General features: G+C 40.8%; 1 protein-coding gene across 1 annotated transcript in view; it reads left to right on the top strand.

Annotated features, from left to right (window-relative positions):
- The window catches only part of LOC105915870 (ELKS/Rab6-interacting/CAST family member 1), a 217104-nt gene that overhangs the window by 26553 nt on the left and 173476 nt on the right, over positions 1-17075 (top strand). Inside the window, exons 5-6 of the mRNA XM_036148963.1 lie at positions 16291-16547; positions 16646-16817. Coding sequence (XP_036004856.1) covers positions 16291-16547; positions 16646-16817 — 429 coding nt within the window. The remainder of the gene's footprint in view (positions 1-16290; positions 16548-16645; positions 16818-17075) is intronic.

Here is a 17075-nt window from a genome sequence, read left to right as displayed (position 1 = left end):
TCTACTCCCACTAAAGAAGAGTGAATCAAAACTATTAGTTTATGGATGTGTACATGCTTTCAAACAGGTTGTTACAGTATATTTTTATTTATTTTGAATTTTTTCCTCCTAACTGATTATTTTCTTTGTTGTATTATACAGAGTAAATGTTTAAATAATTTACCTTGGTCTAATTTACTAACAGCAGAAAAAACTGCCATCTGAACAAAGCTGAGTGGGCTTTTTTTTATATCCGCTGTACCCTTGCAGCTTTAATCATTCAGCTGATATCCTGATATTTTTATTTCTTTTGATTGAATTCTGATATCTAACTTGCATCAGGTTTGGCGATCTCTTTATCTTCCCTTTCTCTGCATCTTGCAATAGGAATTCTATTGGTTCAGGTTTTTTTCTAGGATCACACTTATGGATAATTTATTTAGTGTGTCATACCTTAGATTGGTAGTGCTCTTGTTCTGTATTGAATCCTTGCTTTTCTCTCCTTTTTCAGGCCATTTCTTTATTGCTTCTGTATTTGTGGTTGGTTAATGCTCTCTTTGGTTAACCCCTGATTTTGCTTTTTTTTACATGCACTGGATGAAAAGGTGCATCTCCTTTTAAACTGTGTGACTCAGGTCTAAAGTGTAAGCCTCACTCAGTGGTATGCTTGAATTTTCAGCCATTCCTCCTCTCAGAACTGGTTCAACTAAGTCAGGTTCACAGACCACCTTGCTCACACTCACCCTTTTAGCTCTGCCAACAAATTGCATGTTTTAAACTGTGTTTTCATTGCTTCTTTGTAGTTATGTACTTAAAATGAAAGGCATGATTTGGCTTCTTTAAAGCAACAGCATGTAACTTTTAGCCACTGGGGGCGCTATACCTGCAACTTCCAGGTTTAGCGCCCCTAAAGGCCAATGGCAACACTGCTCTGTCACAAAATCAAACAATCTCCCTCTGTGTTTTGGAATCTGATAGCAGACCTCTCTGGACCAGCTGATTGAGATGTCACCCTTCTAAATTAAATCCTGGATCTGGGAACCAAAAACATGTCTGATCGGGTGTCATATCTGTTTTGTTTTGTTTTGTTGTTAAACAGAATGGGTCATGTGACCTAGACCATTTAGCGACAGATCCGACCCTTTCAAGTTACATAAACGACCTTTTTTTTTACAAGGGCAGGCTGCATGGTGCACCTGAAAAATCATTTACTATATCTGAAATTACTCGGGTCAAAACTTACATGGTGCTGCTTTAAATTGTCTATTCTTATGTTGCATTTTTTTCCCCCCTGCACAAATGCATTACGATTATGTGCTTGTTTTTTATTTTTTATTTTCCTGTAGCAGCAGAGCTGCTCTCTGCAGACAAAAGAGGTGGTGAAGCCTCTGAAACTTTCCTCTGATGTTGGCTTCTGCACAGCAAGCAGTAGCAAAAACTGATGCTCGGTGGAGGAAAAAAATCTGAGCGTGATTTTGTTTGTCAGGGTGAATATTACACGGAGCGGCCCTGAAGGAAAGCAGCGAGCAGGCTCTGCAGAAATGTTTTAAAAGTGGCGTTTTTGAGTGCAGCAACAATCCTATCTCCATCTCCTCTTGCTCCTTCCGTTCTGCTTGCAGACCTGTGACTCATTCCTCTCCTGTTTGAGTCTTTGTGTGTGTGAGCTTTCTCACTCATTTAGTGTTTCTAAACCTAAGGAACAGCTAGAAAGAGTGATATAATTACTGTTTTTTTTGTTGTTTTTCTGGGCTTTGCTGTGTCTGCCTGAGATTTGAAGTATGTTCTCTGTGTGTTTTTCCACCTATGAATGCTCATCAGTAACAGATGGTTGTTAAACCTGCGTGTTTGCTCAGCCAGAAGGGAGAGATAGGTGGGGGAGAGAAAGACGGGGGGGAAAAAATAAATACTGGGAGTAAGGGCAGGGTAGAAAAAGGCTGAGAGGAGGGAGGAGGTATGGATTAGAAACATGACGAAGGATTTGTGTGGTGAAAATTTTGCTGAGGGAGAGGAGGGAAGGAGCGGAGGCTTCCACACGCAGAAGGCTTATGAAACTTTAAGTCGAACGGGGAAACGACACTCGCTGCGTTCATTTATCAGGGACTGATGTGAAACTGAAAGGAAAGAGAGGTTGAGTTTGTTTTACACAAAGCTGTGACTTTGTGAAGTTTTCACTCCATCCACTTTCTCCCTCTACATTAGTGCGTCTCTCCCTCTCTCTGTCTCTCTCTCTCTGCGGTAGCCATGTCTTTCCTTATAAGGACCGACTCTGGGAGAAGTTGTCAGGGAGTGAACAGACTTACAGTGCAGCCACTCCCACTGGTTTTCCACTTCTGCCCTTTCTGCTGCTGAAATCTATGCAATTATGCAAACACAACTTTGGCAGAAAATGGTGCAATAACCTGGTTGCAAAGTTTTTACACTTGATAAACCCACCACCACCACAAATGGACCAAGACAAACTAATTATGAATATAAAAATCTGAAAATTGCAGTGTGCATTTGTAGTAGGGCTCCTTGATATCTGTATATAACCTCTACAAGTTGCATTGAGGGGGCACATATTTAGTTAATACAGTCTCCCAGGACATTAGTTAATAAATGGCATCATAAGGGCCAAGGAGTACATGAGACAGGTCAATGGCAAATGAGAACATTACTAAAACAAGCAGCCAAGTAACTTTGATGTAACTGCAGATATATGAAGCTCAGGTTGGGAAATCTATCAAAAAGAAAACTATTGGTCGTGCATGTCAAAAATCTGACCTTTTTGGAAGAGTCCCAGGCAGAAAGCAGAGGTTCACTTTCCCACGGGGCAACAACCCTAAATATACAGCCACAACAACAATACAATAGGTTAGATCAGTGCACAGTTCATGTGTCTGAATGGCCCAGTCAAAGTCCGGACCCAACTCTAAATGAGAATCTTTGGCAACACTCAGAAATTGCTTTATACAGATTTACAGTTCTCATCCATTCTGCCATAGTTTGAGTTATTTTGAAAACATGATTGGGTAAGAAGTTCAGTATCTAGATGCATCAAAGGACTTGCAGCCAAAGGTAGCTCTACAAATTATTGACTCAGAGGGGCTGATTACAAATGTACACCACACTTTTCAATTTTGACCTGTAGGAAATGTTGACAGCCAGGTGTTAAACTTGGTTTACTTGACAATTGCTTTGCTTTTGTGTTGAGGTGTCACCCAAAGTTCAAATAAAATACATGGATGTACATGGTTGTAATGGAACAAAATGGGGAAAAGTCAAGGAGGAACATAAGTCCTACCAGAGCTGAATAGTGCCCTTCGATTGGCCACTAAGGTGAATGTCTAACCAAACCATCAGAAACAGACTTTTTTGATGGTGGCCTGTGCACACTTCCCAGCAGCCGTGGACCTGGGCTGGTGTTTACCAGAGAACACGGGGGGATCGGCAGGTATGGCACTGGTACCCTGTTCTTTTCACAGATGACAGTAGGTTCACTCTGAGCTCATGTGACGGACATGAAAGAGTCGGGAGCAGCTGTAGTGATGGTTATGTTGCCTCCAGCACTGTTTGGCATGATCAGTTTGGTGGTGGGTCAGTGTTGGTTTGGAATGCATCTCCATGGAGGGACACACGGACTTGAACAGGTTAAGTGATGGCACCCTGACTGCAATTAGTATCAGGATGAAACCCTTAGGTCCATGGTTAGACCTTTCAGTGATTCCTCCTTGTGCATGATAATGCTCAGCCTCTTGGGGTAGGAATTACGCAGGTAGTTACTGGATGATGAAGGAATTGATACCATTGACTGGGCTTCATGCTGTTTTGACCTAAACCCAACAGAACTTCTCTGGAACATCGCCTTTAGGTCCATCCAACGTCACCAGGTTGCGCCTCAGACAGTTGAGGTGCTCAGTGATGCCCTGGTCAAGATCTGGGAGGAGGACACCTCAGGACACCATCCATCATGGCATTATAAGCGTGCTCCAACATTATCAGGCATGCATACAGGCACGTGGATGGCGTGCAAACTATTGAGTACCGCTCTCAGTTGCTGCAATGACATTTCAGCAGATTGGACTAGCCTGCTGCATCGGTTTTTCAGTTTCACTTTCTGAGTGACTTCAGCTTAAGCCCTCTGTGGGTTGATAGTTTTCATTTTCATCAAACGTGGCCTCCTTTTGTTCCTAACACATTACCCATTCCACATCAGCCGGGATATGCAGCATGATTTTTCACCCTCCATGTGAGATCTGATGTGTTTTCCAAGTGTCCCTCTAATTTTTTTGAGCAGTGTATGTTTTGTCACGTTTCGTTCTGGACTCCATGTAAGCCACTGCAAAACTTCCGTTTTCTTCCGCTGGAGCAACCCTTTAGTGGAATTGGATGCATATTCGATCCTAAAAGATGAAACCCATCTTCATCTTCATTTTTCTTGCACACATCAGAAGCTTTTATGTCAAAACTAAGCTAAGGCTGTGCGATTTTGCCAAAAATCAAAATTGCTATTCTTTCAACCAAATTTTTAATTGCGATTTTATTTAGATATTCCTGTGCATTATTTACAAGCAGCAAATATGCCCTGTAGATATACATGTTTGTAGAGAAGGTCTATTTAAAACATGAAATTTTACTTTTTGTATTGAGCCAAATATTTTATTTTCAAGAGAATAGCTTGTTGAGTTGAGCTTCCATCCTTGTTCAACATAATATGCTGAGCACAGCTAACAAACAAGGCTGTGTAATAAACAGCTTTACGGTACTTAATGCAATGGTGAAATTCCTGAACATTTCTGGTGGTCAAGTACTTATCCAATTAAGTCTGATCCAATTAATAAACTGAAATTATATCACTGATCCCTAAATGGAAAAAGACACAAACTGAAGTGGCTATCTGTTGACAAATATTGGGTGCACTTAGAAAAATGAATATTACTTCTGATGATTAGACTGCAAATAACATTAACAAATAACTATAATTTATCACATAAATTATTACTTCACAAAAACAAAATCCTGTCGAATTAACTAAGAACCCTGTTCTTAGTGACAAGTGTAAGGGGGGGAAATGGTATTTTTGTCATATAGTAATCAGGAAGGTCCCTGTTGTGGTTTTTGACGTGCCGATACAGGTTAGTCACATTTCTCTGTGTTGTTTTAACTTTAGCTCGACATGTGCGACCTTAGACAGCACACCGGCGCATGGACGCGCGCAATGTTGTTAAAACAATTACAATGACAATAACGCTGTGCTTGGTCGGCATGTTGTGTAGATAAACAGCTGAAACATCCCGTCTGAGGAACAATGAAAGGTAGCCCCTGTACGACTGACTAAATGTTACATAAATAGTAGAGAGCTGCTAAAAACAGTCAAAGTATGAGGTTTTACTCGATGTTGCTGCGAGTAGCAGCCATCATGAATGCCAATGTTGGGTACCATCCTGCTGTGTCGACTTTCCGACATGTAATAGCGGCTTTCGGGGCCGTTCCAGTTAAATTTTTGGTCGAGAATCGGGACTACCGAGGACAAATGGAATGTACTATTATTCCCATTAAATGTTACGTGACCACATGTTACGCTGCATGCCTCTGTGATTTGGTTTGTGATTTGGTGTTTATATTGCAAACGTAATTAGTGGTACAGCCCAATTTTAAGATGATTAGAATTGCTTCAGCCTTAGATGCAATTCTAATGTCCGTGTGATGAAAAGTAACTTTTTGTTGTTTTTGTCCCAAGCACACTTTAAGGAATAGGGCCAAAAGGTTTTTATCAGGTTACAGATCATCAGGTTAACAGTTTTCTTTGGAGGAGATTATTGTGGTTTTACAATCTCACCGACTGGAATGCACATTGGAAATTGATGTTTTGCTTTCATATTTTCCCTCTTTTACAACTTTCCCTCCTCCTTCTCTACTTGGGTATGCCTTCTCTTGTTCCTGTGGAAATAGGCTCTCATCTTTTTTTCAAAATCAATTTCCTCCTCCTCGTTATCCTCTCCATCCTCCACCTTTATCCTCAGAGAAACTTAAAAGTGTGTTAATCTTCCTCTTGTCTAATGCCTGAGTGGGCGATGCTCTCAAACCCCTCACGGTCATTTCACACACACACATACACACACACACACACACACACACACACACACACACACACACACACACACACAGCATGACCGCTGCTTCTAACATCACATGCGGGTCTCCGCATGTGGGCTTCAGCGTGTGCTCGGCGTGTGTGTTTGTGTCCATCTGAATGTGTGTACATGTGTTTTTCTGTCACAGCGTGTCTTGTTTGTGAAATCGGGGGGGAAGCATGACTCACTCTGCGAGAGCCGCATAAGCGAGGGATAAGATGGAGGAGTAATGAAGAAGTGATGCTTAATTTTGGACGACAGATGAGCAGTGGCCAGAGGGAAGGATGGGAAAAAATTGTCACTGTATTCACAAGCTGATTTCCTCTTGTCCCGTCCTCCTTTATCTCCCTCTAAATCAAGTTTAAATTCTACTGATTGCTGATTTTGTCGCAAGAGAATATATTTTTTTCTTTTCTGAATCAGCTACATTTGAATATTTTCTATTAAATATAATAATTGCATGAGAGGCCGTATTTCTCCTGATTTGCAGGATTTATAGAGCTATAAAATAAGCATTTCTTAAGACGGATTATGTGATGTGGATACTTTTTTTATTTATATGTACAAAACATTGGTGTAGATCGTGTGTTTGTGTCTTTTCAAATCTGTGTGCATTGAATTTTCTTTGTCTGGAGCAAAATATTTTGTGTGCCACTTGGTCTAACTTGAGCCTGAACCATGGTCTACTTATTTACCCTGATAGTAGTTAATAGTTAATAGTAGATAATAGTTAGAATTTTGTCAGTAGGGGTTCTGTGGAGCTCTTATCAGCAGTCATTATCTTATCTGCAGTGAGAATCTTATTTCTAGTGTAATTGGTTCTATTATGTAGCTATTTTTCTATATGACTGCTAGCTGTCTACAAATTTGACAATGACTAAGATGATTGTGACAGTTTCTAACATAATGTTAATGGTTTTCTTCCTCGCTTCTCGTTTCAGTAAATGTGAGTTTTGTGGGGATTTTGTAATTAGGATGTGTTTCTCACTCTCACGATCATATTTGTGTAGGTGTTGCTTAACAATAGTGCAGTTCACCTCTTCTTACTCTTTCTGCCTTATGCAGGAGATTCAATTGTCTCTGGAAAAAAGTTTTCTTTTAGAGATCTTTCTCCCCTAGAACGCCCACTTAAAATGAGATTGTTCGTTAGCTGTCATGTTTCAGTAATAGTATTACTAATTAAGTGAACAACTGCTTGAAAATGGCCATTCATTTCCTTCTCTTTTGTTTTTATTGATAGCTGCTTTTTTTGGAACATTTTTTTTTATCTGAAACAATCTTTTAAAAAAACCATTACCAGGTTCACTTCTTCAATGAAATTACTGAAATGAGTTCAGTATTTTCAGTAATTTCATTGAAGAAGTGAACCTGGTAATGTTTTTTTTAAAAGATTGTTTCAGATTAAAAAAAAATTCAAAGTTGCTTATAGATAGTGACCACCAATAATTTACTTTGTCAAAAAATGTGAATATTATATTAAACCAATTAAAAATTACAGAAGAGTCTCTCCTTGTCCCTACAGTATGTGCGATACTGGATAAGTTCTCCTTTTGCAAGAATTACTGGATCAACGCTTCGCGGCATGGAGGTGATCAGCATTGCTGAGGTGTAATGGAAGCCCAGGTTGCTTTAAAAGCAGCCTTCCGGTCATCCACATTGTTGGTGCTGGGTGCAGAAGCAGGTAGTGGTACCTTTTTGGTGGTGTAGGCAGGTGCCAAATCGTGGTGGAAAATTAAATCAGCATATCCATAAAGCTTGCAAGCAGAGGGAAGCATGGGGTGCTCTACAATGTCCTGGAAGACATCTGCTCTGACTTTGAACTTGATGAAAGCACCGCGGACCAACACTAACAGATGACCTGCACTGTGTTACCTTTAGGATTTTGATTATTTGTTCCTGATGTGATCATCTGCTGCCCTTAGACTTCGTCCAACCGGTTAAACATTACGTTTGCATGTATAATGCAAGTTCATAATACTTGGAATATAATAGCCATAAATATTGCACACCAAACAGTTATTTGCACTATGAATATTGCACACACTGAGGCCACAAGGACGACATCTTTGCGATACATTGTGTAGCCATAGGCGCGGCTCCTTAAATAATGTGGAAACTTTACACTGGACTTAAAGCAACATGGGCTTTTTGTCTCTACGTTTTTGCTCCAGACTCTAGGGCATTGATTTTCAAATGAAATGCAAAATTTACTGGTAAAATACCTTTGATGCTGTCTCTGGTTGTGGCCCGTGACCTGAATACCTCTGTGTTTGGAGGCATTCGAAGCTGACTCCAGCTGCAGTCCATGTCCCCTGAACTTTTGAATAGGCTGGGTTTGAAAATACAAGGTTGCAGTTACACCCTTAACCAGATTTCTTCCTTCCACTCAATTTTCCAATAACGTGTGGTTATAGCCCTCTTGACAGCCAGCTTCTTAAATAATGACCTCCTTGTGGATGGGATTTTTGTTTGTGTTGTATTCTAAGAGTTTTTTTAGAAAGCCAGTTCATTAGCCTCAAGCCTTTACTATCGTAACTAACCAAACCCTAAAATTTGTATGATATAATTTGTGAATCTCTGTGTTTTCATCAAATTACTGAAATAAGATAACTTTTTAATGATATTAAAACTTATTGAGCTGCGCCTGTAAAGTCCTTCCAGGGGTTGCTGGGACTATGACGGACTCTCCTCTTACTAGGACATGCCAGGAAAGAATCTGGGAAGAATCAACTCGCTCACCGGTGGGCACCTGGTGGTCCAAATCAATGAGACACAGTTGATGGGAGCAACTGGAGGTTTACTGTCTGTTCAGTATGGCCCATATTCAATTCAATAACATTTTATTTATATAGCACCAATTCATGAAACATGTCATCTCGAGGCACTTTACAAAGTCAAAATCAATCAGAAAATTTCCAATATAAGGGAACCAGTTGATTGCTTCAAAGTCCCTACAAGCAGCATTCACTCCTGGAGAAGCGTAGAGCCACAGGGAGAGTCGTCTGCATTGTACATGGCTTTGCTGCAATCCTTCATACTGAGCAAGCATGAAGGGACAGTGGGAAGAAAAACTCCCCTTTAACGAGCAGGAAAAACCTCCAGCAGAACCAGGGCTCAGTATGAACGGTCATCTGCCTCGACCGACTGGGGTTAGAGAAGACAGAGCAGAGACACAACAAGAGAAACAAAAAAGCACAGAAGCACACATTGATCTAGTAATCTGTTCTACATTAGATGGAAGTAGCGGGTGAGCCGTCTTCTCTGGATGATGTCACAGTTAACAGAACGTCAGACCAGGTGTACCTACTATGAAGAAAAGAGAGAGAGAGCAAAAAGTTAAAAGCTGAAATGACAACAGTCATTTCAATGTAATGCAAAACCGGAGAACAGTAGAAATCAGCAGAGTGAGAAAAATAGACCCTGATGTCCTCCTGCAGCCTAAGCCTATAGCAGCATAACTATAGAGGTAGCTCAGGGTATCATGAGCCACTCTAGTTATAAGCTTTGTCAAAAAGGAAAGTTTTAAGATTAGTCTTAAAAGTAGACAGGGTGTCTGCCTCACGGACCAAAACTGGGAGTTGGTTCCACAGGAGAGGAGCCTGATAGCTAAAGGATCTGCCTCCCATTCTACTTTTAGAGACTCTAGGAACCACCAGCAGACCTGCAGTCTGAGAGCGAAGTGCTCTATTAGGAATATACGGGGTAATCAGAGCTATGATATATAATGGAGCTTGATTATTAAGAGCTTTATACGTTAGAAGAAGAATTCTATTCTTGATTTAACAGGAAGCCAATGAAGGGAAGCTAAAATTGGAGAAATATGATCCCTCTTGTTGATTTTCATCAGAACTCTTGCTGCAGCATTTTGGATCAGCTGAAGACTTTGAACTGCATTTTGTGGACTTCCTGATAGTAAAGAATTACAATAGTCCAGCCTTGAAGTAACAAATGCATGGACCAGTTTTTCAGGATCGCTCCTGGACAGAAATATTGTCAATAGGAGTGCACAGAGCCTGAAGCTTTTTGCTTATTGTTTAGATCTCAATGCAGAAAGGGTGGTATGGGGGGGGGGATTAATTCATATCCAACATGCACGATAAAGGTTGATTACAGTTCCTGCTGACAGTATCTTACTTCATTAAAATATGAGGAGATTACCGCTCATCCAGTCCACGGTCTGCTGTACTCATCTGTGTTCTTAGAAAGGCGTCTTGTCTCATCTGTGAATTAGTATCTTCATCACTGACGCGTGCCCCGCGCATGTAGCTGATATCCTGCAGGATGTTTGTCTTGCAAAACATACGAGGGCCGTTGGAGAAGATTTAATGGGCATCATTGTTTAATTGGATTGATTGTTATCTTGTCACATCTGATCAAGTCCAGGCCCTCACACAGTATCCCGCATCGGATAAAACCGTAACGAAGCGGGTAAAGCAGGAGAGACGTGCAGGTTTTCATATAAACGTGGCTTTTGGATCAGCGAGATCGCTTTCTGTGTTTTTACACGACTTGTTTGTGTGTTGTTGTTGTTTTTTTTTATGACTCTTTCCAGCTCATATGTGTGTGATTATGGTTGCATATCTGTGTTTGGGTGAACTCCTCCGTCCTCTGTGGAATCAGGAAGTGCCTGCCAGGGTCAAAGTTGACGGTGCCAAAGGCGGCTCGGTGAAAACCAAGAAGAGAAAATAAAGCTCGTCTCCGGACCGTTCGTCCTATCGCCCTCTCGCTTCCTTCTGTTTCTGGCAAAGTTAAACTGTTTTCTTTCTTTTTTTTTTTCTTTTTTTTTTCTTACTCTGTTCTCAATCTGGATACTTTTCTCCTACTCCTTCTCTGCTCCTTCTGTCGCGGTCTGGCATTTCTCAGCTCTGCATTCCAGCTGCATGGAGGTGCGCGCTCTCTCTCGTTCTGAATTCCTCGTATGTAGCCTTTTGAAGTTGTGTGCCAGTGCTCGTACTGCATCTGCTTGGTTTCTTGCTGAAGTCCGCTTGATTTACAGTTGCTTGAGAAAGGCCAACTTGTTTGTTAGTTTTTTTTTCTCCATGTTCGTGTATGGGAGTGTTTTTTAATGTGAGGGACATCCATTTCTATAAGAAACCACATTTAGAGGCTTGATGTGAACATGAATGGTAATTTCTTCAGCGTTTATTAAGGTCATCGCTATGCTTATAAATCCTACTGCTGTAAGAAAGTATTCACAGCACTTTGATTTATACCTATTATATGTTATAGCCTTCTACCAGAATTGATTCAGCTATTTTTTTTAAACAATTGTATATAATAAACCGTAGAATTAGTCAGATTAACAGAAATTACAGCATCATGTTCTCTTGCCTGTGCCACTCTTTGCTTGGCACAATCGTTTATGGCTGTTTTCTGACGTTCTTCAATGCGGTTCTTTCTCAGCTCAGTCAGGGTCGACACACAGTTCTGGTAGACGGATATCTTCTAGGTCTTTCTAGAGATGCTCATTTGGATTTAAGTGTGGGTTTAGAGGCCCCCCTCAAGGAAATTGACAGACTGCTCCTGAAGAAAGTCCTTTGTTATCTTGGTTGTGTGCTTCGAGTCATTGTTACATTGAAAGAGCAATCGCCGTCTTAGTTTGTCTAGGTTTTCCTAAAGGATCTCTATCCTTGGCTGCTGTCATCTCACAGACAAACATCTCAACAGCTGGATGCTCCTACCACCATGCTTTAGAGCAGGGAAGGTGTGAGCCGGGTGATTTTTTTCTCCAGACGTGTCGCTCAAAGACTCAAAACCTTGACCGACGTTCACCCTCGTCTTTCTTCTTTTTTGGTCCGCTTGAATCTGAGAATGCCGAGAAGAAGCCATTTCTCAGCGCTATCACGGTCTCAAGTCTCACGTGACTTCAGCCTACTATTCCTCTTGGTGCAGAATTTATAAAAGTTATTCATATACTATATATTTTTCAGTAAAATGAATAATTATATTTTGCACCACTCTTGACATTCTGTGGATGTATTATTTTTGAGATGAATTCATCTTTTTGATTAAAAAAAGTTGTAGCTATAACAATAAAAGTAGATTTCTATGTAGGGATCGGGTTGATCATTGGTTCAAGAGGTGTTCAAAGCATTGCATATGTTTTTTTTTTTTTTTTTTTTTTTATGTCTTAACTTTGTCCATAGTCTTCATTACGCCGTCTGTACTCCAACAAAACTCTGAGGCCTTCACAGAACGGCAGAAATGAAATAACCCTCAGGCGGACATTTCTTTTCAAGTTAGGGGACTTCAGAAGGTAATTAGATGTGTTGGATGTGTACTAAGGGGTTACATGCATGCTGTCAGGTTTTAGAGGCCGCAAAATTGAGTGAACATAGTCTGCCGCAGAGGAACATGGCAAACATTTATGAACTGGGATTAACAATCTTTTGTTAGTTAAAAGAAATAACCAATACGGATGTTTTTTGTTAGGTGGCTGATCAATCATCAATTTTTAATAACACTTTAACTGTGTTGTTTACCATAAGCTTAATTTAAGCTTGTTGAGGAATATTTTGACAGCTGGATCGGGCCAGCTTTGTAGTATATGATACAGGAGGTGTTGTTGGCATAAAGGCAGTGAGATTAGAGCAGGAGAATAAACCACGGGGAAGAAAAAGAGTCTCTCTTTTTTTTTTCTCCACTCCTCTCCCTCTCAGTCTTGAGGGAAGTCCCAGAAATGTCAGCTATCAACCTATTTGTGTTAGACAGCTCTACTGGGTGAGTCAGCAAACTAACCCACATTCACACAGGGCGATACAACCGAGGCAGAAAATGATCAAGATGATAAAACCGTTAATTATCTTTTTATTTGTGTCAGTGGGAACGTAGGAATAAACAAACTGGGGGGAGAGAAAACAAACACGATTCTGTCCTGGGTGTCAGGAAACATAAACTGGAGATCTGCAGACCTTTTTTTTTTTTTTTTACTTGCGTGGATTCTCTTTATGCAAGCTTTTGGTATTTGGGTGATCCCTGTCTGGCCCTTTTACTTTACCTTTTCCTCTTTCTCTTCGCTTCTAGTAATTGTTTTGCTTTTTCGTCCTCACTTGACATTTCTCTTTCTTTCATCTACTCTCTTCGGCTCTTCAGTGCTGATTAACGGCGCAGGGAATGATGCAATCTGTTTTTTCATTTTTAAACTCCTACCATTCTTGTTTTGGTGACTTCTTCTTTTATCTGCGTGTTTTTTTTTTCCCCCACCTCTCTGCTACCTGTGCCGTCTTCAGTTCTGGGAACACACCGTGAGCCCTGAGGTGACGACCATGCTCCTGTACAGGTTACGTGTGACACGTTGAAGCAGTCATCGCTATGCCGTCACTTAAGAGTTTGAACTGCCACAGACTCAGTCCTGGTTGTGTCAAATCATCTTTGCCCGTGCTAGCTGTGAATATGCACCTGTCAGCACACTTTGGTAACACATCTGCAAAGATGACACACATATGCTTCCTCTGTCAGTCTCTGTCGGTATCTCAGATGTTGCTTGAGATCGGCCTTGATCCGCGCTGTAGGAGGGTTTAAAGTACGAATCAGTCAGACTGGAGCTTGTTTCTTGTCCTCACCACTATATATGAGGCAAGCTGGTTCGTCTTGCAGTGATTTACACTGACAAGTATATAAGAATATTTCTCTATCCTGCATATATAAACTTCCAAATCAATAAATATCACTAGTGGGATAATTAAAATGATAATTGTATAGATCCCCGTCTCTTCTTCCAGTTTCAGGTGTTCAGGCAAATCAATGGTGTCCAAAATATATAGCAAAGCATATTTGTGTATGTGTATTAATAATAGCAGTAGCAATAGTAGCGGCAATAATATCGGTTGGAGCAGAAGAGTGTTAGTGATATACTGCTTTTATATATTTATAGTAATGATAATTTAATAAAGCTGGAGTTGCTGTAGGTTCTCTTCATTGTTGTCTCTGGGATGTTTTCATCACAGTAGCAATATGTGGCGATATTACTTGCCCTACAGGTCTGCACTGCCACACTAAAAACAACATCTCTACTGTGTTTTGGGCAAAGTTGCATGTTGAAAGATCGCTCAGAAAGTTGAAATGAACCAGTATATTCTAAATGCACCAGAAAGCTCAAACCTTGAGCTGCACAGTACTTGCCGAATGTTTCAATCTCTCAATGACTGTATGCATTATGCATATCATGAAGAACTGCCTGGACTTCAATGATGCTATTTTGTAATTTAAGTGTCACAATTTCTGGCTCACTATGGCTGTAATATGTTTAGTGGCACTTGTTTTTTTTAATGCAGTATAAAATATTTTAGAAGGTAAACCGTTGGTAAGGTGGTCAAGTTATGAAGAAACTTCAACAAGGTTGTTTTTATTTTTTGTTCCCAGACTGACGTTGACCAGAAGCAACGTTTTCTACGTATTTTATATACTTCCCACTTTCTTGGGTCTATGTTTAATCAATACTTTTAAATAATTTGCTTATTTATCACATGTATATGTATATAAACACACACCATAGGGGATGTTAATTGTCAGACTAACATAATTTAATTTATTTACAATTAATAAATGGACTCAAATAAAAAATAAAAACAAATCTGAAAATGAATTTGTGAGATTCTGCTGCTGCAATAAACAATTGATTTCCTTTAAGGCTTTTTACACATATTTCACAATTACAGCAAAAATGTAAGTATTTTAGTCGCTGGGACATTAAAGGTATATAGCCACGTTATATGCTTATAAAAAAGACCAAAAACAGTATGATCATGATAAAATAAGGTTATATACGCCAAGCCTCCATCCTGATAATGTTTTGGTTGTCCTTTTTGTGGATAAAAAGAGCTCCAGTGCCTGGCGTGATTAGCAGATATAAACGGGCATGGCGCCATCTACTGGCAGTATCGCAGAACTATCATAATGCTAGTTTGCTTAAATGATAAAACAGTATTAAATAATGCTAGACCGAGCCTGACCCTCTGCAATGCCTCGCAGTAAAGCGGCAGCTCGGCGTGATTGAAGACTAACCGATATTTAATAATCACAACAATCTATAGAAACTTTAAGAGTCTCATATCAGAACGATTACTCATGTCAATCAACTCTGCGATCACATCTGAGCAATCGGCATGTTTAGCTTCAGTGAACACCAACGTTCATACTGTATTCTCAATGACATTCCAGTCTTTTCCTTCTTGGAATCTTTCTTTTCACTGGATCTTGGACCTTTCTTCATCGTTTCGCTGGGAGATGCTAAAAGCTGTTAGCTACTTCCTTAATTTAACCCCTGTTGCGCATGCGCAGTGTTGTACTTCCTCTCTTGTTAAAAATAAACACGTAAGGCTGTACTTACATACAAGCTGAGCAAAAACAAAGCGTTAAACGGCAGAACAATGGCTAACGCGTCAGCCGGACATGATAATCTTTCATAAACACTTTGTATGCAACCAGAGTGAGCTACTGGCGTATAAAAAGTCAAATAATGTGGCTATGCACCTTTAAATAAAAACCCAATTCTATTAAATGTCTATTTGTATATGGAAAATGCACATAAACTAGTTTTAAACAAAATATATGTTAATTTTTCTTGAGAGTAGTTTGCAAATGAAACTGCGCACCCAGTGCGACAGAAGCTATGGTGTATAATTTAAAAAATGCACATATAGGAATTTTGGGTGAATCTGTTATATTTCTTCAGATGTTTCCCCTCGAACGTTTCTCACTGGTTCTGAAGTGTAAATGCTCACAGGTAAACGGCGTAGGACAAGCAGTTCTTCAGACATCTCCAGTCGCTGTCAAAACAAAGCGCGCTGCAACGCACTAAAGCGGGCAGCGTTTCAGCTCCGGTGGCTCCTATTTATCCTCAGCCGAGTAGACAATAGGATGATTAGAGCCCGGCAAATGTTCTTTTGCTCCACAGCTTACCTCAGCTCAACCTTGTGATCCCCAGGAGCTCACAGGTCACCGGGGGGAAATATAATCCCCGCAGCATGTTGTGGGATGAGGCCAAGAACACCTCATAAAAACAGCAGTGGTAACAGAACAGGCTGTGTGTTGAGGTAAAACTGGCATGATTATGGCGTACAGAGCGCATGTCAGTTTTAACTTTTGTGAGCCAAAGCCTGATTTATTCTACCAGAATGTCTTATTGCACTCTAATAATCACTTCATCCATCCCGACATGCTCCCGGTTATTAACTAAACATTTTCTCTGTCCTGCCAGCATCTCCAGTGCACCATCCAGGCCTTGCAAGATGAGCTCAGGATCCAGCGCGATCTCAATCAGCTCTTCCAATCCGATTACTCGGAGTCCGTTCGACTTGGAAACCAGCCCATTCCCCCCCAGGAGATGACCGAGGAGAACTTCCTCCGACTCCACAGCGAGTTTGAGCGGCAGGCCAAAGAGCTCTTCCTCCTGAGGAAGACGGTGGAAGAAATGGAGCTGAGGATAGACACGCAGAAGCACACCCTGACCGCCAGGTAGGGACCCGCGCACATTGTGGCTGTTGCGTAACTTCTCCCAGCTGAGAAAGGCTTCAGGTGCTGCATGACCCGCGTGTGTCCCGCTCGTCTAACAGAGATGAGTCCATAAAGAAGTTGCTGGAGATGCTGCAGAGTAAAGGTCTGTCGTCGCGGGCGGCTGAGGAGGACCACGAGCGAACGAGGCGACTGGCCGACGCGGAGATGACCATCCACCAACTGGAGGGGCTGCTGGAGCAGAAAGACAAGGAGATGCTTCAGCTCAGAGAGGTGCGTGTTGTCCGTTTGGGTCGGCTTTGGTAATGAGCTAAATTCAGGCATGTCAGATTAGAAATGATCCTGAAGGTAGTTCTTATCCTACATGATTCTTTTAGGTTTTCCTGCGTCTTTTTCATTATTTCTTAAAGTCTCTTCCATTTATTTGACCTGAACATTTAGGATGCTGCTTTTTTTGCTATACAACAGCTCCCCCTAGTGTTCACAGATGTGAACTGGACGAAAGAAGAATGGCACTTTTTAGACACAAAA

The sequence above is a fragment of the Fundulus heteroclitus genome, chromosome 17, assembly GCF_011125445.2.
Source record: "Fundulus heteroclitus isolate FHET01 chromosome 17, MU-UCD_Fhet_4.1, whole genome shotgun sequence".
In the NCBI taxonomy this organism is placed as follows: Eukaryota; Metazoa; Chordata; class Actinopteri; order Cyprinodontiformes; family Fundulidae; genus Fundulus; species Fundulus heteroclitus.
Note: the sequence above shows the minus strand (reverse complement) of the source record. Positions and strands in the feature narration are given on the sequence as shown.